The 22,082-nt window shown below is 35.5% G+C and overlaps 1 protein-coding gene across 2 annotated transcripts in view; it reads right to left on the bottom strand.

Annotated features, from left to right (window-relative positions):
- The window catches only part of LOC140754339 (uncharacterized), a 140,291-nt gene that overhangs the window by 25,100 nt on the left and 93,109 nt on the right, over nt 1-22,082 (bottom strand). For both annotated transcript variants that reach the window (XM_073089335.1, XM_073089334.1), the window contains exons 4-5: nt 17,055-17,441; nt 16,655-16,776 (exon numbers count right to left, since the gene is read on the bottom strand). In XM_073089335.1, coding sequence (XP_072945436.1) covers nt 16,655-16,776; nt 17,055-17,441 — 509 coding nt within the window. The remainder of the gene's footprint in view (nt 1-16,654; nt 16,777-17,054; nt 17,442-22,082) is intronic.

The raw sequence follows: 22,082 nt of genomic DNA on the forward strand, positions 1-22,082 counted from the left end.
TTATAACAAAGATTTCGATAATAATAATAAATAAGCATGAAATGTTAATTATAAGTGGCCTCTCCCGCTCATGGGCAAATGCCACAATTAACCCCAGATAGGATTAGAGTCTTGTCGGAGATCGACCACAGATGTGTTTCTACCCCTGAGGACATTAAATCTTGGTTTTAATAATTGAAACGCCTCATAAATGTCTCTCCCTTACCACACCCTTTACAACAGAACACAGTAGCACTAAACACTACTGTCCATAAGGAAAATATCTTAGTTATTTCATAGATTGTTCACTGCGCTATCAATAAATAAGTAACAACACTATCGAAGGCACAATTTAGCGGGTAATGACCCCATAGCTTGTAGTTTCCTACACAATATTGATTTGTTACAGCAACGTACAGGGGTTGAAAATTTACTGTCCAAATGTATTTAGTTTGGACGACTGCAAAGTTTTGGACAACAGCCAAAAACATGTAGCCTACATTTACTTGATAGCTCTATATTTTATTTCGGAAAATAAAATCTACAAGCTTGATTGCAATGTGATTTTAAAAAGAGATAAAAAAGCATTTTTTGTAAAATAAAATGGAATTTTCAGGATTTTAAAATAAATAGATAAGTATATTTTTAAGGGTATATAAAAAAGGTACAATCTATGATGAAAATATTTTATTATTTTACCTGAAAATATCTATTTAACAAATAGTTAAAATAAGTAAGAACAAAGAAATAACAATAATTTGAAGTAAAAAATAAAGAAATAAAAAGAAAATGTCTTAATTCGTATAATGTCCGTCCAATTACTATAAGTTATTTCAGTTTCGCAAGCTTACTTATTTTTGGAATATTATGACATATTTCCGAAAAATCTAGAACAAAGCCAAATCGAAATTAGCTCAACCGTTTTCAATACAATTCGAAAGAGCAAATACACTGAGATATACTAGCAGCCACCTAATTAAATCCACTCAATCCGATGTCGTGCAATACGTGACCGAATGGCGCGGAATGAATTGATTTAGCACTAAGATGGATTCCTCTCAATACACACATTCAAATTGACTGTTCACTACCTCATATCGTGATACCATAGTATAAATACAGAATAGTAGCATAATATAGTAGTGAGCCAAGTTTGGTTTGGTACAATCGTGCTCATTGGTGTTAAAAATAAGACTCCTATATTTATTCCATTGTAAGGAAGATTTGTTGGTACAAGTGTGCTCAATAGTGTTTTAATTAATACCCTTTTAACCCATGTAAGGAAGGGTAGGGTATTTTTAAATGTCTGTAATATTCTTTATTATATAATGTATTCGTAACTGCTATATAATGTATCTATGTAATTAAGGTATTATTGTATTTGTATTGGTAGCCCAAGTATTTTTAAATAGTTAACGTTAGAAAATATTTACCTTAACATGTCATTGTTCAAAGAAATATAATAGAACGCTGCAAAATTGATATTAAATTAAATATCTCATTATGAGGCTTCACAAAGATAATCACTACTCTACTAACAAGAAAACACTAACAATATGTCCTAATTAAATTCATTCAATCCGATGTCGTGCAATACGTGACCGAATGGCGCGGAATGAATTGATTTAGCACTAAGATGGATTCCTCTCAATACACACATTCAAATTGACTGTTCACTACCTCATATCGTGATACCATAGTATAAATACAGAATAGTAGCATAATATAGTAGTGAGCCAAGTTTGGTTTGGTACAATCGTGCTCATTGGTGTTAAAAATAAGACTCCTATATTTACTCCATTGTAAGGAAGATTTGTTGGTACAAGTGTGCTCAATAGTGTTTTAATTAATACCTTTTTAACCCATATGTAAGGAAGGGTCAGGTATTTTTGAATATCTGTAATATTCTTTATTATATAATATATTCGAAACTGCTATACAATGTATCTATGTAATTAAGGTATTATTGTATTTGTATTGGTAGCCCAAGTATTTTTAAATAGTTAACGTTAGAAAATAATTTTCCTTAACATGTCATTGTTCAAAGTAAAATTATAGAACGCTGCAAAATTAATATTAAATTAAATATCTCATTATGAGGCTTCACAAAGATAATCACTACTCCAACAACGAGAAATCACTTACAATATGTCGTAATTAAATCCATTCAATTCGATGTCGTGCAATACGTGACCGAACGACACGGAATGAATTGATTTAGCACTCAGATGGATTCCTCTCAATACACACATTCAAATTGACTGTCCACTACCTCACATTGTGATACGGAATAGAGTGAGCCAAGTTTGGTTTGGTACAATCGTGTTGATTGCTGTTAAGATAAAAACATTTACACCCGATTGTAAGGAAGGGTTATTTTTATACATTTGTAATATTGTTAATATAATGAAATTAGTCAGTTTAATCTTATTGTGGAAATAAACCTCTCTCTCTAAAATAAGTTTGGCAATGCCAATGCAATATTCGAGTTCCTAGCACCTCATGAAGGGCTTAAATCTGCGGCCTACTCATTACATTGGTTCCTGAATAATCATGTTTCTAAAAATCAACTGATACGGTTTGGCGACGCTCAACTGAGCGTACGTATCAGTTGATTTTACGTAATTTACGGAATATTAGCAAAACACTAATGTGAACGGGGCCTATGCCTCTATTGCCTATAGCGTACAAATCTCGTAACAACCGTTTCCACTTGACTGTGCAATAAAAACAATTATATGTTACAAAAAGACGTAGAAAGGTGCGCTGTACTGTAACAAAGTACTTTAATAGGTTCAGTAATTGCACTTAGATCCATTGCGGACATTCTGTTGTTAAAGAAGTGGATACTTTGTACAAGGAATTGATGTTATAAGCAATTAAATAACGTTTAATTAGCTGTAATAAGCTATCGGAATTGTCATCGACTTATATAAGTATCATGAGGCATTTCCAATATATAGGTTTCTTTACAATGTTTTGTTTTACTGTTAAAGCAATTTAAAAATTATTTCTGAGGTCACATAACTTATAATCTGTGGTGAGGTATTGGAAAATTATTGCTGTGCGGGCTGAAACCACTGGCCTATCCAAAATTCTGAGTCAACAAATAAGATTCACAAAATGTAGGCATATCGGATTTTTTGGCATTTTCGTTAGGTAGAGTTCTATTACTTATTGACCCCTCTATACAGAGCTGAAGAAAATAAAACGTTTCAGACAGTTTTATTAAGAAATTGAGTTTTAACGCTACTATGTCACATCACATACAACAAGATTTTCAAAATATATCACTTTCAAGCCTTAAAGTGAAACTATTTTGATTCGTTGGTTTCATTTGCTTAATTTAAGTTTGATCTCATGCAATTAATGAGCTCTTCACGAATATAACGGAATAACTCAACAAAACAATTCCAAAAAATGTAGAGTTCAAACATAAAATTGTTATAAATTTAAGATCCTTGTAAAATACTATCTTCTTACAAATAAATGATTTGATTTGATTTGAAAAAAAACAAAATGTGCGTAAAAATCTGAAAGAAACAAAGATTATTCGCGGGGTGAACAACCACTTATAAATAAATACCTATTCCAATAATAACTTAATGTCATATCCATTAAATTGGAACGGAAAATAAATTTTCCTGCACTATCAAGTTTCAGAGTTGGTCTATAAATCCATGTTATGTAGGTTATGTCAGTGATCAAAGAGCGTTGTGTAATAAAAACATAATAAATCTGGTTTCGGGATATGTAGAAGTCCCAAATAAAGGTTACGTTATCTAGGGATGGCGATTGGTCCCGAAAACGATTTTTATATCGATTTGAATTGAAGATCAAAATGTAAAGAATGCTTAGTTAAAAATAGATCTTGGTCGATTTATTGCGTTTTATTAAGGAATACATATATCGGTTCAAAAGGTGAATCTGCCGACACCAAATTTAGGTCGTCGAAAAAACATAAGCAGCAAAAAGTTATTTTTTTTATAATATGGGAGTAGCAGAATATTATGTAATTGGAACAAAACATCGAATGTTAATTTTTCTCTATATGAGATTGAATAGTTAGATCGATTCATTGATAAAGATCGATAAAAAAATTGATATTTTTCGAAAAAAAATGTTTTTTGATGAATCGATCTGATCACCATCCCTAGATCCAACGGAAACGGAACAGCGAACTCATATAAATGACTTGTCTTTGAGATTTATGTCAGCTCATACGACAAAAATACAAAGTTTTTCAATGTTTGTAAAACTGCGTGGTTTTAGACTCTATAGTACGCTACCGCACTATTTTCTTAAAAAAACACGAACAAATCAAATCAAATCATTTTTTTTATTCAAAATAGGTTCTTTACAGAGCACTTTTTGAATGAAATGAAATGAAATGAAATATATTTATTTTGTATAGGCCAACGGCGGCACTTACAAATTGTCAGTTACAATATTTTCTTAAACTACTACCGGATCGGAACGCGACAATACAACTACCACCACTTCACAAGGTGTTTCGTTATGGAGAAGAAGCGGCGAAAGAAACTCCATAACACACATCTTTTAAAAAAAATATCATATTAGAATTTCAAAGTATCAGGGTCCTAGATCGTTGGTCTAAGAACTAAAGGATTCAATCGATCCTAAATGTAGTAAATACTTAAGTTTAACGGTAGTCTCCGTGTCCTATGAACATAGGACCTTATTTTTATTTGTACTTAATCCTCAAATTTCATGGGTCACAGTAGACCAGATGGACTGGAAGATTTTGCTACTTCATCGTCAACCCTTTACTGTCCCAATGGGCACTCGACTCCTCTCAGAATGAGAAAAATAGGCCATAGTCTACCGCGCCAGCCAGGTACGTATTGGTACACTTAACATACCTTTGAGATGTTTTTATAAATCTCTCAAGAGTGCAGGTTTTCTCACGATATTTTCCTTCATTATGATAATGATTTTCTAATACGCATATTACTTTTGAAAAATCACAGTACCTCTCGATCAAGAGGCATAATTTCTTAACCTGCACTGTCACTGCTTTTTTTGCCAACACGTTCAATTTGAAAATCTAAAAAGTCGATTACACAACAAAACTCTTACATAATCGTCGTCACAGCCCTCTTCAGTAAAATCAGCATAAATTTCCATTACAAGCCTCACATTATTGTATGGAAGATCAATCTTACATTACCTGCCATATTGTATACACAAATATAATCGCTAAGTACTTGGCAAGACTATTAACTTTGATAAGTAAAATAGAAAGATACTTCACCGCCTTGAAATTGAATAAAGCCACAAAAGGATGACTTTAATATTATATATTTTTTAATTTTTGACAAATAAAAAAATCACGTATAAATAAGTAATACTAAGTAATTTCCGTAATAGGTAATACCTAAGTATTATAACTTTGTAGGGACATATTGAAACAGAGTCGTGGCAAAACCTTATTTAAGCAACAATTTCAATTCTCAAAACTAGTTACACTTTCTTGTTAGGAGTCATCAATCTATTTATTTTACTCATCTAAGATTATCACAGTATTTATATGTATTCATATTAATTAATCCTCAATGAAGCGTCAATCACAGACCGTGTAATATCAATTAATCCGTTTAATATCAATCATTATTAAGATCTTAGAATAGATGTGTTATAAACATGTATGTTAATCAGTGAATAAAGATGAATAGATATATAAGTGGTTATGTAATGGGTTGCTACCGGTTTTAGTTATAGCGTAGTGGTTAGTACCTCGGTCGGCATGTCTGATTTTTTAATTAATCACTTGCTTAAACTGTAAAGGAAAATAGTGAGCAAACCTACACGCCTGAGTGTCTACAGAGGTTTTCAAAAAGTTTTTTTTATAATATAGGAGTAGCAGACGAGCATGTAGTCCACCTGATGGTAAGTGGCTACTGCCGCCCATGAACATCTGTAATCAACCCCTAATAGGATTAGATATTCCTACCTGAGGTCGGCCACAGATGCGCCGCTACCCCTGAGGACTAAGCTGGAACGCCTCGTAAAATAATGTCTCCCTTACCACACCTTCAAACCGGAACACAGCAGCGCTTAACACTGCTATTATGAGGCAGAAATAGGTGTGACGCCGGCGAAGTCGAACCACAAAGGGTTCTACCACCTTCTTAAACTTATCTAAGGTTATTAATAAACTTTACATCTATTAATAAACTTTACAATGTCAACCTGACAACGATTGACGAATAAAAAAATTATAGGGCAAATCATTAGATACATTGTGTATTAAATATGGACGTTAAAGGACTGAGTTCCTGCTTAAAATTAAGATCTAATAAACTCCTATTTTACCTTTCCTGAACTACGTAAATGTTTGCCAAATGATTTGACAAACCATTGCCAACACCGTTGGCAATGATTTCTTAGCCCATCTTCAGTATTCCACATCTAACTATTTGCGTAATCATCCATCGACAGATCGCTGACAATGTCAGGGCATAGCAACACGTTTCTAGCGACTGTTAACGTTGACCCATTTCAAGTGGCACTGAGCTATATTAACCCGATTTCAAATCTATAATGTATTCTCGGAATTAGTACGATTTTGAAACAGCATTTTTTGGAAATTGAATTGTATCTGAATTTAACGAGCCTCCCAACGAAATGAAGATAGATCTTTTTAGCTTTACTACAAAATTTGATAAATTTGCATATCAATATTTAAACGTTATATACATACTCACAAATGTATTGGACTCCAGATTTGGATACAATGCAACTCGCTAAAAGTACTAATATACAAAAAGGGTTATTGTTAATATAGGTAATAAGAAATTCACATTGTCAAAGCTCTCTTACAACGTAGAACGTAAAGCTACTTACTCCTAATACGTTACGATGCCCACATTATGGATTAAACATTGAAGCTATGTATTTGCGTAATCCATCAACAGATCTCCGACAATGTCAGGGCATAGCAACGCGTTTCTAGCAACTGGTTAACGTTGACCCATTTCAAGTGGCACTGGGCTATATTAACCCGATTTCGCTTAGCTAACGTTCCGCAAATCTATAACGTATTCCCGAAATTCGTAAAACTAAATTTTATCTACTGCGATTTTTAAATACTGTAGGAAATTCTAGGAAACGGCGTATGCAATTTTAACAGGACTTTTCACATTTGTCTGAGGTTGATTGCAGCCAGTGGTCTCGAACCTATGTTTCGGTAATTCTACCGATATTGCCCCAGTCAAATACATTGATTTTTCCACGATTTCAGAGAATGGAAATTATCTCGATCTTTTTGCCGATTTTTGATACAGAGTGGCGCATTTTAAGAAAGTGTGAACAAATTAAAATATTTCTTGACAAATTAGAACTATTTTGGGAAGAAGTCAGTTTTCTAAATATATACATTGTCAACTATCAGCGAAAAAAGTTAATCAGAACGAAACAATCTGTGTATTATAAAAATATCGCCAAAATATTGTCAAATACCAATTTTGGGTACGAATATACCGATTTTAGTGGGCAACTCTACTGATTTCGTATTATGACCTTCGAGAACACTGATTGCAGATGTGTGGGTGGCAGTTACCACTTATCATCAGGTGCATTATATGCTAGCTTACTACTTCAAGATTACAAAAAATCACTATTATATTTTAATATTGATGGCAACCCTGACTATTTAGTTGATTACAGATATCCATGGGCGGCAGTGTTATTAAGCTAATACAAATTAAGATAATTAACATTTAAGTATTACTAGTAAATTAATGTTTTCAGCCAGGCATCAACAATATCAAATTTAGATTCAGTGCGTTTATTTATGTTTCCTACGTCCGGTTGTTAGGCTACGTTATAGCGTGAAATTATATTCGAAATCAAAAGATTGCTTCTTACAGAATTGTAGAGAGGATTTCAGCTTGTAAATTCGTAAACTGCTAAGCAGAGTATAGCGGTTGAAACTTGGCCTCCCGATCCTCTAATTTCGGGCATTCTAGTTTAGTGTTCAGGGGTAGCGGCGCATCTATAGCCAAGGTAGGTAGGAATATCTATGTCCCTGTAGTCTCGAGAATTGAATAGGGCTACGGTATCCCCTGCCAGTCGTAAGAGGCGACAGTCGAAAGCGGGCTTCCGGGGTTGCGGGCGGCAAGAGTGGGAGCTCGAACCGTCCAGGAAGCAACCCCGGGAAGGACGACGATATGTGTGGTCGCATACCGTCATAAACACCAGATGGTGTGCGAGGAGCCAAAAGTGCTCCCCCAGGGCAGAGCCCGATCGGCACCGCGCTTGGAGGACTCCGGTTGTGTTCCCTCGGAGATCCCGGAGTTCTCCAACACGCGTTGAGGACGGCCACCGGGGGGGGGTTTTAGTGCGGTAAAAATCCCACATAACCCGGCGTCGCTCCCACGTCGTCGGGTACCTTTTGAAAGTGTCCCCCTCGTAAACAAAAAAAAATATCTAATCCTACTTGGGGTTGATTACAGATGTCCGTAGGCGGTAGTAGCCAGTTACCATCAGATGGACTGCATGTGTTTCCTACTCCTATAGTAGGCATGTAAAAAAATAAAGGGGTTGCACTCCGAGAGTGCCGGCAGAAGAGAAAACTTCCGAAACCTGAATAATAAAATATGATAAATAAAAAATTAAACTGACACCCATTGCCATATATTTTCTATGCTGACACCGAAATGACATTTGCAGTTTTCTTTGCTGTCTTACGATTTTTCGATCAGGACACGTGATCCTGACGCGAGTTTTTTACCCATCACAAATGCACAACGCCGGTAAAGAAGTTTTAACTTCAAAAAACTTCAGATAGAACCTGTTCTATTTGATTTAATCATTTTGACGGGCGGCAATTCCTTCATCATCATTATCAACCCATCACTGTCCCACTGCTGGGCACAGGTCTCCTCTCAGAATGTGAAGGATTAGGCCATAGTCCACCGCGCTGGCCAAGTGCGTATTGGTAGACTTCACATAGCTTTAAGTTTTTTTTTTTTATAAATCTCTCAGGTATGTAGGTTTCCTCACGATGTTTTCCTTCACCGTTTAAGCAAGTGATAATTAATTCCTAATACGCACATAAATTTAAAAATCAGAGGTGCGTGCCTGGGATTTGAACCTCGGACCCCTCAATCGAGAGGCCGCGTTTCTTAACCACTAGGCTATCACTGCTTTTAATAATCACGGCAATTCCTTGTCATCAGTTAAATTGCAAGCTCCTACTCTAGTCTTATAATAAACTGAGGCTGTTATTGTGACTGTTCGTAGTCTGCTTGTCCAGTGGTTTCCGTAATTACATTTGCGTCCGGAAGGCGCCGTACCGTGCGTCATTCCACTGTTTATCGATCTACAGAATCCCTGATTTCTCTCGCAAACCAAGGTTTGTTTCATGATTGAACCGAATGATTATGGAGTTTGACAGAAGATATTCACGCTTAAATTGTTAAATTAAGATAGTAACAGTGTTTGTTTAGGTTAGGTATAAGTTTAGGTTCATTTCTTTTTTGTTGTAATGTTATTATTAATTATGTAATAGTTGTTATGTTATGTTAATTTCTTTCTAAAATAATTTTGAAAGAATATTAACATATAAGAATTATCATTTACTTATCTTACTTTAGTCCTCAGGGGTCTGTTGCCAATCTTAGATTCAAATCTAATCTTATCGGGTGTTGATTACAGAAAACAGATATCTATGGGCCGTAGTAGTCACTTACCATCAGATGCACTGCATGGTGTTACTACTTCAATCTTATATATACAATTCTCGTGTTACAATGTTAGTTACCGTACTCCTCCGAAATGGCTTTACCGATTTTCACCAAATTTTATATGCACAATTAGTAGGTCTGAAAATTTACTACTATCTATTTTTCATACCCCTAAGTGATAAGGGTTGTTCACCCTTAACATTTCATTTGTTATTATTTTTCTATAATGTGGCATTGAAAATACATACAACCCTAAATTTTTACCCTTTTATCACCAACCCCTATTTTTAATAGCCATTTCAGTAATTTCATCATTTTTCATTGGTTTTTTTTTATATGGCAACACGTTTGCCGGGTCAGCTAGTGTTATTATAAAACTTAGTCACTGAAATGGTGTTATTAAAGACGGGAAGGAAGTTTTTATTCATCAGCAAATTCCCGGTTTCCCGAACGTTTCCTGGCTATTAGGGAGGAAGGAACATTGGCGATATGTAATTTGCTGACAAATTGTCGCTTATTTCCTCCATCGGGAAAAATTATTATGAGTTATAGACGGAAATGGAGAAATATTGGAATTGCAATTTATTGGAATATACAAATATACGAGATTTTACGTGACTGAATGTGTATGTGTAATGTGTATGTATGTTTCGCGTATGTGTGCTCCATTTGTTCCCCAAGTTCGACATCCCGAACGACTTGACGGATTTTATTTTTGTACTAGCTGACCCGGCAAACTTTGTACCGCCTCAAAATCGATTTGTCAAATATATGTCATATAAAATATAGCCTATGTTACTCGTGGATAATGTAGCTTTCGAATGGTGAAAGAATCTTTAAAATCGGTCCAGTAGTTTTTGAGCCTATTCATTACAACCAAACAAACAAACAAACTTTTATATGATATGTATCTAGTCTGTCATTACTTACTTTTTCAGTTTATATTTTTAGGTTTTTATAAATTTGGTAAAACCAAAAAGTTATTAAAATTTTATTTTGTAACGAAAAAAGGTTTATCAATTTACAAAATCTTAAATACTAATTAACAAAATAATTTCATCAAATAATTTTCTACCTATGACAAAAAATTGATTACTTTACGGCTATCCCAATAAGTTCATATTGGTTCTAGAACATTCCACAAATATTAAGTAAGTTTTCTGTAAAAAATATTTCAACAATACAATTTATATTTTATTAACCTTATCGAGTACACTTCATCCAACGGTATTACTTAAGTACGAGCATGAAGTGTAGCCTTCATGTCTCGCGAAGATTACAAGTAATGCATGTGTGGATGTAACCATTTGCAATATGACAAGTAAGGCCGATTGAATCATGCGCGCTTCATTGGGACGACAACGGCACGGCACGGCAACGACACAGACACGACATCTAGACGACGCATGACGATGTATGTACTTCGCATGTCAAAAGGTATTTCGAGTATCACGGAGAGCTTATATCTTATAGATAAAAAAATGTACAATTCCTTATTGCTTATTTAATTTAACTAACCGAACAACACTAGAAAACTGTCCCTAAATCTATTCAATGGTGATTTTTGATAAAAGTTCGGAATTTAAGTCTCTATATTACATTTTACATTCTAAAAATCAATTTCCCATCATTTATCTCTGACAGATCTTGTGAGGTCACAGTAAGTAAAAATGTGGCATGCTTGGTGTCATAAAGAAGGTAGTTCGCACGTTATCTATATTTTGTGTCTATGGCTGGCATTGACAGATTTGACAGAAGTTCTGACATCATCGGTGCCGTGTCGTGCCGGTGCCAATGTGTGTAAGGTACATTATGCATAATCTTGTATGTACAAAATATAAGGATAAATTTCAATATGAATTTAAATATTCATTTTCTTCATCGTAAATGAAGTTCTAGAGTAAATTAATATTCATTATATTAAAAATCTATTCAAGTAGAGAAACAATTATCTGTTCATGTTAATTTATTCATAAAGCCCAAAGCGCCGTTTAATATTTATAAATCTGAATTCATTGATGTAGAATATTTATGAAGAATTGTTGAATAATTAATCTGATTTGATTTTATTTGCATCAACAACTCTGTTTTAATGTTATTGTTTTTAAGTTTTCTTCTTTTTTTCTTACAGGGAAATTTTGACATGATTGCAGGTTACATGAAAATGGCAGGTTCAATTATCTTTTTAACGAAAGGTTATAAAGGTCATTGAACTTGTCCTTTAACACTTGTGTTCACAAGTATTAAGTATTTATTTTAGTCTTCAATGGTAACAACGCACCTTTTTTTTATAATATAAGAGTAGCAGACGAGCATGCAGTCCACCTGATGATAAGTGGCTACTGACGCCCATGGACATCTGTAATCAACCCCAGATAGGATTAGATATTCCTACCTGAGGTCGGCCACAGATGCGCCGCTACCCCTGAGGACTAAGCTGGAACGCCTCGGAAAAGTCTGTCTCCCTTACCACACCCTTCAAACCGGAACACAGCAGCGCCTAACACTGCTGTTATTAGGTAGAAATAAGTGTGGCGGTGGTGCCGCCGGAGTCGAACCACAAAGGGTTCTACCACCTTCGCCCTGTGGTTGACCTTAGATAAAACTAATCCATTCGTGGTTGATTACAGATGTCCATGGGTCACTAACACTAACTAATTTATGTATTTTCGTGTTGGTTCAAGTTAAAACAGGGTACTCTTGTCAGGACAAAATATTCCTAGTTTAAGTTATTTTTTTATGAAATTACCACGCAGTATTAAGATTATACGAGTACATAATATACAATCGACCGCGCACGATGCTCGTCCGCTTGAATCTCAATGCACATCAATCATCATCATCATCAACAACCCATTACTGTCCCACTGCTGGGCAAGGGTCTCCTCTTATAATGAGAAGGATTAGGCCATAGTCCACCGCGCTGGCCAAGTGCGTATTGGTAGACTTCACATACCTTTGAGATTCTTTTTTTTTTAATAAAACTCTCAGGTATGCAGGTTTCACGATGTTTTCCTTCACCGTTTAGCAAGTGATAATTAATTTCTAAAACGCACATAACTTTGATAAATCAGAGGTGCGTTCCTGGGATTTGATCGGACCCTTCGATCGAGAGGCCGAGTTTCGTAACCACTAGGATATCACTGCTATCTCAATGCACACACACTCGTATACATTGGTATAATAAGAGAAAGAGAGAGAAAATCGCGTAAAAGAATGAAAGGAAGGGGCATAACACCTGTCCTGGTGTAATGATTTTTATCATTATATTCCTACCTCAAGCGTTAAGGAAATTTGTTGCTATAACTACACGTCATAGTAAATAATACCTCCTATGTACTAGTGATTCCTAAGTTGCTTTAGAATTTACTAGTAATTCCTGCTTTTATGCGACTATGCGCAAAAGATGTGGATCCCTTGTGCGCAGACTGCGGGGCGGTACCAACAGCATCCTGAACATGATTGAAAGCAGATTAGACTGCCGATACGTGGGTCATTGCTGTGCCATTTCTAATGGAAAGGCATAGCAATGATTTCACAATATGTTATACCATAAGTTTTAGATTAAGTACTAACATAGGATAAGTCTATAATGTAATACTAACACATATGAGTCCTGTGGCTTGAAATAAAAAAGTTATTATTATTATTATTATTATAAGTCAATTTGAGGGCATAAATAAAACGTCGAAAAGCATAGCCATCATAGATTCAAAGCCCTCTGTGTAAACATAGCAACGATACAGATGTCACGATAAAGCATTTGTTTTATCGCAAGCGATGGAAGCTATACTTTCATATTTTAACTAGAAAATAATGGCATTAGACACCGGGTAGCACTTTTTTAGCGCTGAAACTAGTCGATTAAAATGTCGCAGACTCCATATGAATTTGCTATAATTTTATCTCCCAAATTCTTGAACAAATAATTCGGTATAATTCCACAAATAATTCGGTAACATTAATAATAGGCGAATAATAATTATAATAAAGTCGTTCATAATTATTCCTTGAAGAATTTCATAAGACAAAAAACTACTTATTGATAAGCAGTTTGCTTATTGCTTAGTGCTTATTAGTTTAGAAACCAACGTATATTCTATTTAACGTAAGTAAAGCACTTTTTGAGCTTTTCTTGCGTACTTATTTTTTTCCAGTTAACATGTACAGCACTTCTTTATTATACTGTCCAAAAAAAATTTTAACAAAAAAATAGAACCGACTTCTATATCACTATCTCACTACAAAGTAAATAATAATTCAAGTAAATATTGGTTTAGTTCATAGTTCTGAGGTCGGCGCTCAATATATTTCGTTGGATAACAACGTAAACGTAAACAGCGTGTTCAATGTCCTCTCTTCCTTTGGGAAGTCGGTTAAAAATAATGTACTTGTTCAATCGCATATCGCCTAACTGTCTCTGTAGAACGTGAGAATCGGTAATAGCCGTCGGTATATCGGTCGCCAGTGATTTTCCATCGGTCATTCGCAAACACGAGATGTCGCCTCTGTAAATACAGATCTAGTACGGGTCACGGAAATATGACAACTGAATTAGCAAGTGATAATAATATACAGTGAGAAACAGATAAGTAAACATGTAGTCAAAATATCGAATTGATTCAAGACTTCGATTAAACAAACGATAGGCTCACAAGTGTTTCAATCATAGATTTACCTTATTTATTTTCATAATATAGGAGTAGCAGACGAGCATGCAGTCCAGCTTATAATGTAGGAGAGCAGAGCATGCTGTAACGCCTCGGAAAAATATGTCCTACCACATCCTTTAAACCAGAATTGCTGTTATAAGGCAGAAATAGGTGTGGGGGTGGTGCCGCCGGAGTCGAACCAAATAGGATTCTACCACCTTTTACTGTTTAGGGCCCGTTATTAATAATTAATCTATCAAATGTTTTTCCTATCAGAGATCGAAATTTGCAAGTTTACCTACCTAGTGTCTTCTATAGTAAATTTTCGATCTTTAATAGGTAAATAGATTGGTTATAAATAACCGGCGTTCAACGGTCCCTTAGTCTTCAGGCGCAAGACACTCCAGCAATAACTTCGCGTAAGATTGTTATACTATTCATCATAAATTATCATTAGATGTAGTAACAACCAGAAACTTTCTGAACTGAATGATTTATACGAAATTATTCATAACTTTCATGTTCATATTTTATAGACTTACTAGCTGACCCGGCAAATGTTGTGTTGCCATATAATTAAAAAAATGTTAAGGGTGAACAACCCTTATCACTTAGGGGGATGAAAAATAGATGTTGGCCGATTCTCATAGATACCGGATAAGCACAAAAAAATTCATCAAAATCGGTCAAGCCGTTTCGGAGGATTATGGCAACGAAAACTGTCACACGAGAATTTTATATATTAGACAATAAATCATAATATAAGAGATAATAAATAAAGTAAACTTCACATAAAATCAACCTAACTAACCATCAAAAACTTAGTATAAAAGAAGAACAGATAAAAAATAAATAACTAGAATCGACGTCATAAAAATTTCATCTGCCGATATACATTATTGTCGAGCGCCAAAAATGAATGTGATGACGACTTAACGCAGTTTTAGCGCCAACAAATCTACTCTTAGTGACCCGGATTATTTCAATTTCCTTCATATGTTACAATATAAACATTTTATGTAACCAACGTAAACGATGTAAGTTACATGTTATATTGTATCCACACACTTGGCACTTCGAACAAACACTTCCACAAACTCAAAATCTCTATAAAGCCCAAACAAGTGGACGCGTGAGCGCTTGCGGCCAATTCCCTTTGATAAAAACTAATACTCCATAGGATCAGCTACAAGCTGCAAAGCCACATCAACCAAGTCAAACGCTCTTTTCGCACGTTTGTATTTGTAAAGGTAGGTTTGGCGAACCATCAACACATAGCTGCCATTGGTCTCCTCTTAAGTGTCCGGGTTTAGGCCATAATTCAACGAGGTGGCTGAGCCGGATTGGAAGACTTGACACACCTTAAAACTTTTTTAAAGAACTCTCAGGCGTGTAGATTTCCTCGCAATGTTTCCTTTACCATTATAGCAAGTGATAATAATTTCTAGCGTGTGGCAGTTCAAGACCGCAAAATAAAAAAAAGGTGGCAAATAAAATAGACTTCCTTCCTCGTCCACAGTTGTTTGCACTCAAGAAACAATACCATTATTTTCGCTCTCAATAATCTTCGTCACCCTAAATACTCGAGAAGCCGATAATTCGGTTTTGGCAACAGCGCATTGTTATCCAAAGCTTGCCCAAAGCCAAATAGGTCATTTCTTACCGAGGCGAAGTAATAAATCTACTTATGACCACACACAAGATTTTATCAAAAAAATAAATCAACGGGTTGCACTCCGGGAGTGCTGGCAGAAGTAAAATCTTTCGAAACCTATCCTGAATAATAAAATATCTATATATATAAAAATCAATTGCTGTTCGTCAGTCTTGCTAAATCACGAAAACGGCTTAACCGATTTGCCTAATTTTAGTTTAGAATAATTTGTGGAAGTCCAGGGAAGGTTTAAAAGGTGAGTAAATATGAAATAGATTCTGAGTCTTCCGGGTCAGGTAGTAATAAATAAAAAATGAAACTGACACGCATTGACATATTTTTTCTACGCTAACACCGGATGACATCCTGACTTATGCAGTTTGCTTTCCCGTCTTACGAATTTTCGATCAGGACACGTTACCTGACGTCAGTTTAACATTTTTTACCGATCACAAAAAGTGCACAACGCCGCCAAATAAGTTTTATCTTCAAAAATCTAATTATGTATCTTGATTTTTAACCGACTTCAAAAAGGAAGTGGTTATCAATTCGTCCGGTATCTTTTTTTTTCGAGATAAAAAGTTAAATTAGCTTGTCTAAATAAAATATAACATTATCAAAGACTAATTCAAGAAGCTAAATTAAAAACAACAACTTACCTGGTAATACTATTTTGACGCTCTGCTATTATCTGCAGTCCAACCGCATCTCTCAACTGCATCACGATTGCAGCTCGGACGGCCTCTGCGCATCTGATCTCTTCGATCTTTTCTGATAACTCCTGATAAAGAAAATTACTTTTGTACAAAAATAACATTTTCGTAGTTAATTCTTCAGAAAATAAACCTTTATTTCTTGACTGTTCAAAACTGTAGTCTTAATTAAAATTATAATCATTATTACTTCTACCGTAATGCCAATGATGCGCTGCTATGATATGGTTTGAACGATGTTGCAGGGAAGAATTACTTATGCATAACATCTTGAATGAATGAATTGACTGAATATTTTAAAAAGATATTCTTTTCCATCAAAAGTTTCACAAATTACAATACTCACATCAACGTTCTCACAGTATAACGGCGTGTTCTTAAGCACGTCTTTCTTCACAACCGTGACATACGGTCCTTGCACACCACCGATAAACTTCTCACAATTGAAGAAGACAGCGTCCTTCTCCACCATGCCTTCTTCCACACCAGGGAACGTTGGATTCATGTCAATCGCCAACGACGGCGCAACGAGTGTGTAGTCCCAAAATGACCAAGCTCCATATTGGTGGAGAAGCAAAGTCGTGGCCACATCATCAGCAATAACTCCAGCCAATTTTGATGCAGCTGAGAAGAACCCAATCATACGTTTCCCCGTCCCTGAATTCTCTTGCAAACGTAGCTCTAAGTTATTCAAATCTATGAATCCGTCTTTCGTTTCCGGGATCTTGATTATCTGGAAAGATAGTGGCTGATTAGTATTCATAGGTAACACCTTATTGTTCGAGCATTCGCATATTCGCACATTGTTTTCTCGCAACTCTTTATATGGTTCGACGTGAGACGTGATAATTCATTTGACTGTGTGATCCAATACCGTTAGCAATTCACGAGTTTAGATGGCGAATACTGATTATTTTAAAGGAAATATGTGTCCATGTATGGTTAGGTAAAATCTTGTCAATCCATTTCATATTTTATGGCATTATACTATGTTTTCTACTCGTTTATTAAATTATTTATGAACACTTTTAAACGCTTCTTATTTTATTGTTATTTTAGTTTTAATTGCTGTTTAATACGTTATTTTTTTATTATGCATTTCAGAATTGGAGATATTTAAATTATATACCTTTGAAAAACGAAAAATATCACTCAACAATTCAGAAGGATTTGTTCAATAATATCTATCAAGTAAATTGTTGTTTGTTGAAAGCAGAATTTAAATTCCGATAATTTCTGATAACGTCACCATTTCTGGCTAACATTGAATAAAATCGACTACTGTAACCGTTTCAACCAAAGTATAGAACTGCATTTCCAAATTGTTATGTGAAAATTTTGACCTGAATTCGAGAAAATAACATAAAATGCTATATCTTTGTCCTCGATCCAAATGTTTCCCTATCTTCCAAAGCAGAGCTAGTGCATTTGCATCTGCAAAATCCGTAAGAAGCCAAGTTTTCTCAAAGCTACTTGCATAGATACAGTACGTATATTCACAAATAAGGAAATCTTTTTCCGGTAAAGAAATTTCTATTTATATTTCCAAAGGTTTCAATTTTAAGTATTTATTGGCTTAATAAAGAAAGATATTTAAAGAACGAGCTAAGAATTTTCTTAAACTTAATAAAAACAATAGACATACAAAAAAAGGCACAAATAGCTAAAATACTAATAGGTACTGACTTATAACAGCAACGTTAATCGCTTTTATGAATTTTGGAAAAGAATGACTCTATCACAAGACGTTCTAGCTTAGTTCATAGCAACACATGCTGATCTTAAAGTAAGATTTCTCTTACATGGGATACATATGTCTATTAGTCAAAACCGTAGTAACTACTTACTAAGGTGGACTATATGTTCGTTTACTTCGATGTCACCAATTTTTATAATATAGGAGTAGCAGACGAGCATGCAATCCACCTGATGGCAAGTGGCTACTGCCGGCCATGGACATCTGTAATCAACCCCAGATAGGATTAGATATTCCTACCTGAGGTCGGCCACAAATGCGCCGCTACCCCTGACGACTAAGCTGGAACGCCTCGGACAAGTATGTCTCCGTTACCACACCAGAGCACAGCAGTGCTTAACACTAATGTTATGAGGCAGAAATAGGTGTGGAGGTGGTGCCGCTGGAGTCGAACCACAAAGGGTTCTACCACCTTTATAAATCAATATCTGCAATATCTTGATTTCATGTAGTTTATGAAACTTTACTGTAACTTCACTTCATAGAAGTCCACCACCTTTTGTATTAAGTACATAACTACTCCTTCCTAGAAACTTAACCAATTTTCTCACCTCTTTTGTAAGTTATACGATGCGATCACCACAGTAAGAACCGCTTATTATAATACGTTCCGAAGGCTTAATCTGATTGTATCGCCCTAAATAGTCAAGTGTGCGCCGAATTCATGGTAATGTTAGAAGGTGAACAACCTGTACATCTGATAGGAATTCAACTTGCCGAAAACGACTTCGTAGCTATGTAATAATAGTACTTGTACTCTTCTTGGGAACGCGTCTCCTCTCAGAATGATAAGGATTAGTCCACAGAACTGGCAAAGTGTATATTGGTAAACGTGGGAAGTCTACCTTAAAAAAAAACAATGTGAGCCGTCACGGGACGCCTGGCAGATGTGAAACATCGACATTATTTTGTAAAAGTAATATGCAGAAAAGAACATATTGTGATAGGAACTAAATATGTCATAATGATAAAATAAAATATTACGATTTTTGCGCATGGCGACGCGTCGCCACACCGTACACACTACTGCATATAGACTGTATATATATACGTATAGCGTGGCGACGCACGCCACGGCATGCGTCGCCACGCCAGAAATCGGTTTTACGTGCGGCTATAGATGTTTCACATCAAAAATCAGTATTGCAATTTAATTGGAACAAATTTGGTTAGCATGACAACCTATTACAAAGTTGATGAAACATGTGTATTTCGAATATGAAGGCAGCACCTCCACATCTATTTGTGCACACTGTGTTGTGTTTTTAAGAGTGAAAGGAGATATACTCAGGGCCGGATTTAGAGGTCTAGTGGCCTTGGGGCAACAAAGGAGTGGAAACCCCCTGGCCCCAAATTATTTTCCGAATAAAATGAACAATTTTTTCAGTTGAGTTTTTCAATAAATATTTTATTGTGAAACGCAGGTAGATTCTTCTAGTATTTATGTTTGTACAAAGTATTGCAGATAAAGGTAAAACAGCAAAAAAAAATATCAAAGGAAAAGATATTTTTTTACTAGTGTTTACTACTCGGAATTAAAAAAAATCCGACGTCTCTATTGTGGGGGTTCCTCTTTTGTGGAGGCCCCGGGTGCCTCCCCGGTTGCCCTCCCTTAAATCCGGCCCTGGATATACTTATACGAGGCGTTCTAAATTGAGGCCCTCTCAGGGGTTTGTGGCATTTGTGGCCGATATCAGTTAAGACTCCTAAGTTATCTATTGTATCTAGGGTTGAAGAGATGTCTATGATAGGCAGTAGTAGCCACTTACCATCAGGTGGATTTCATTGTCGTTTGCTACTCCTATATTAAAAAAAAATAGCAACTTTATATTTTAATCAATATACAAATTAAATATGCGTAAAGTGCGTGAAACGAAATCCGTGAACATTGCATGTCTAAAATAACTAAACAAATGAGTTGTTCCCAAAAATAATAAGTAGGCCAGTATTACACACGAGACTACCAATAAATGTAACTACTGGAGTAGATTTACTTCTTAGTATTATTATTAATGGTGCTACTTATACTAGTAAAGCTATAGCTGTATAGCTTGAGTAGAGCGAAGCAGTACTTCACTGCGGGGCAACTTCTTCTGTTTTATGAGGCGCAAGTGAGACCCCACATGGAGTACTGCTCGCATCTCTGGGCAGGGGTACCCCAATGTCAACTTAACCCAGTTGACTCCGTGCAGAAACTTGCGGTCTGAATCGTCGACGATTCGAGCATTTCCGGTCAAATATAAAAAGAAGCCAATAATAAACTAGGTTGGATCGGCGGGACTGCTAGGTCTTGTGTTTCGGTTGTCCCTGTAGTCCCGGAACTAGAATTGGACTACGGTATCCCTTGCCTGTCGTAAGAGGCGACAAAAAGGGGCTTCCGGGGTTGCGGCCGCAAGAGTGGGAGATCAAACCGTCCAGCAAGCGACCAGCACGATCGTTTATGAAGGACGACGGTGTGTTGGTCGCATACCGTCGTAAACACCAGGTATGCGGAAAGACCGTATACTACTCCCCCCAGTACAAAGGCCTATAGGGGCATCGCGCTGGGAGGACTCCGGTTGTGTTACATCGGAGATCCCGGAATTATCCACCAAGCGCTGAGAACGGCCACCGGGGGGCTTTTAGTGCGGTAAAAGACCTACATAACCCAGCGTCGCTCCGTAGGCGTCGGGTACCTTTTGAAGGTTTCGCCCTCGTAAAAAAAGATCTTGTATTTCGGTGGAAGGGTGTGGGCTGATTTATATAATTACTAAGGGAACATCTTTTTCAGGAATGACGACGCGTCTGTGATTGGCTTCAGGTAGAACCTATTCTATTTGAAGTTGTTCACAGATTTCATGATATTATTTCTACGGGCGGCTATATCATCACATGCACTGTAAGCTAGCTCATTACTCTCATTTTTATAAATCTTTGTTTCTCCAATCTTATAAATATCCATACATATTGCATACAAACGTCTTTCAAAACCGTCAAAAAAAGCTTACGAATAAATTAATGGTAAATTTAATTCTAAACTAACAGAAGAGCAAAACAGTTTCTAAGTAATTATACCCATAATATTACTGTTCCAACTAAATATGTCTAAAGAAATTAACCCTAAACTACTACACGCTATGCATTTCGTTGTAACGTCGACGCAAGGGTTAACAAAAGATTGTTATAAAGATATTTTTTATAGCTTGTCGCTTTTAAAATAATTAGTTCGTGTGATTTGACAGTCACGCTTAACTGGAGCTGGTAATATTTTATTCTCCGGTTATATTTATTACTCATTTATTTAAAATATTTTCTCCACCAATGCTCATTAAATTGTGTAAAATTTAAAAATAAATCTATGTTATGTTATGATATTCATAATTTAACGAATATTCTTATTATTTATTTTTTAATTTATTTATGAGTATTGTAATGTAGTGTATAAATATGTTAAATAATTAAGTAATGTCTTTTTTTAATTTATTAATAAAATATGTAATTGGAAAAGACAGACAATTTAATATCTTTTTAGTTATTATTAATAACTTTTTGACCTTGAATAAAATTGTGACCGATATTCAACTACTGCACAAACATTACATTTTTAAATATAAGTGACTCGTAAAATAAGTATCAATA

The sequence above is a fragment of the Epargyreus clarus genome, unplaced genomic scaffold (assembly GCF_041222505.1).
Source record: "Epargyreus clarus isolate Ecla_fem2 unplaced genomic scaffold, WU_Ecla_fem_2.2 ptg000029l, whole genome shotgun sequence".
In the NCBI taxonomy this organism is placed as follows: Eukaryota; Metazoa; Arthropoda; class Insecta; order Lepidoptera; family Hesperiidae; genus Epargyreus; species Epargyreus clarus.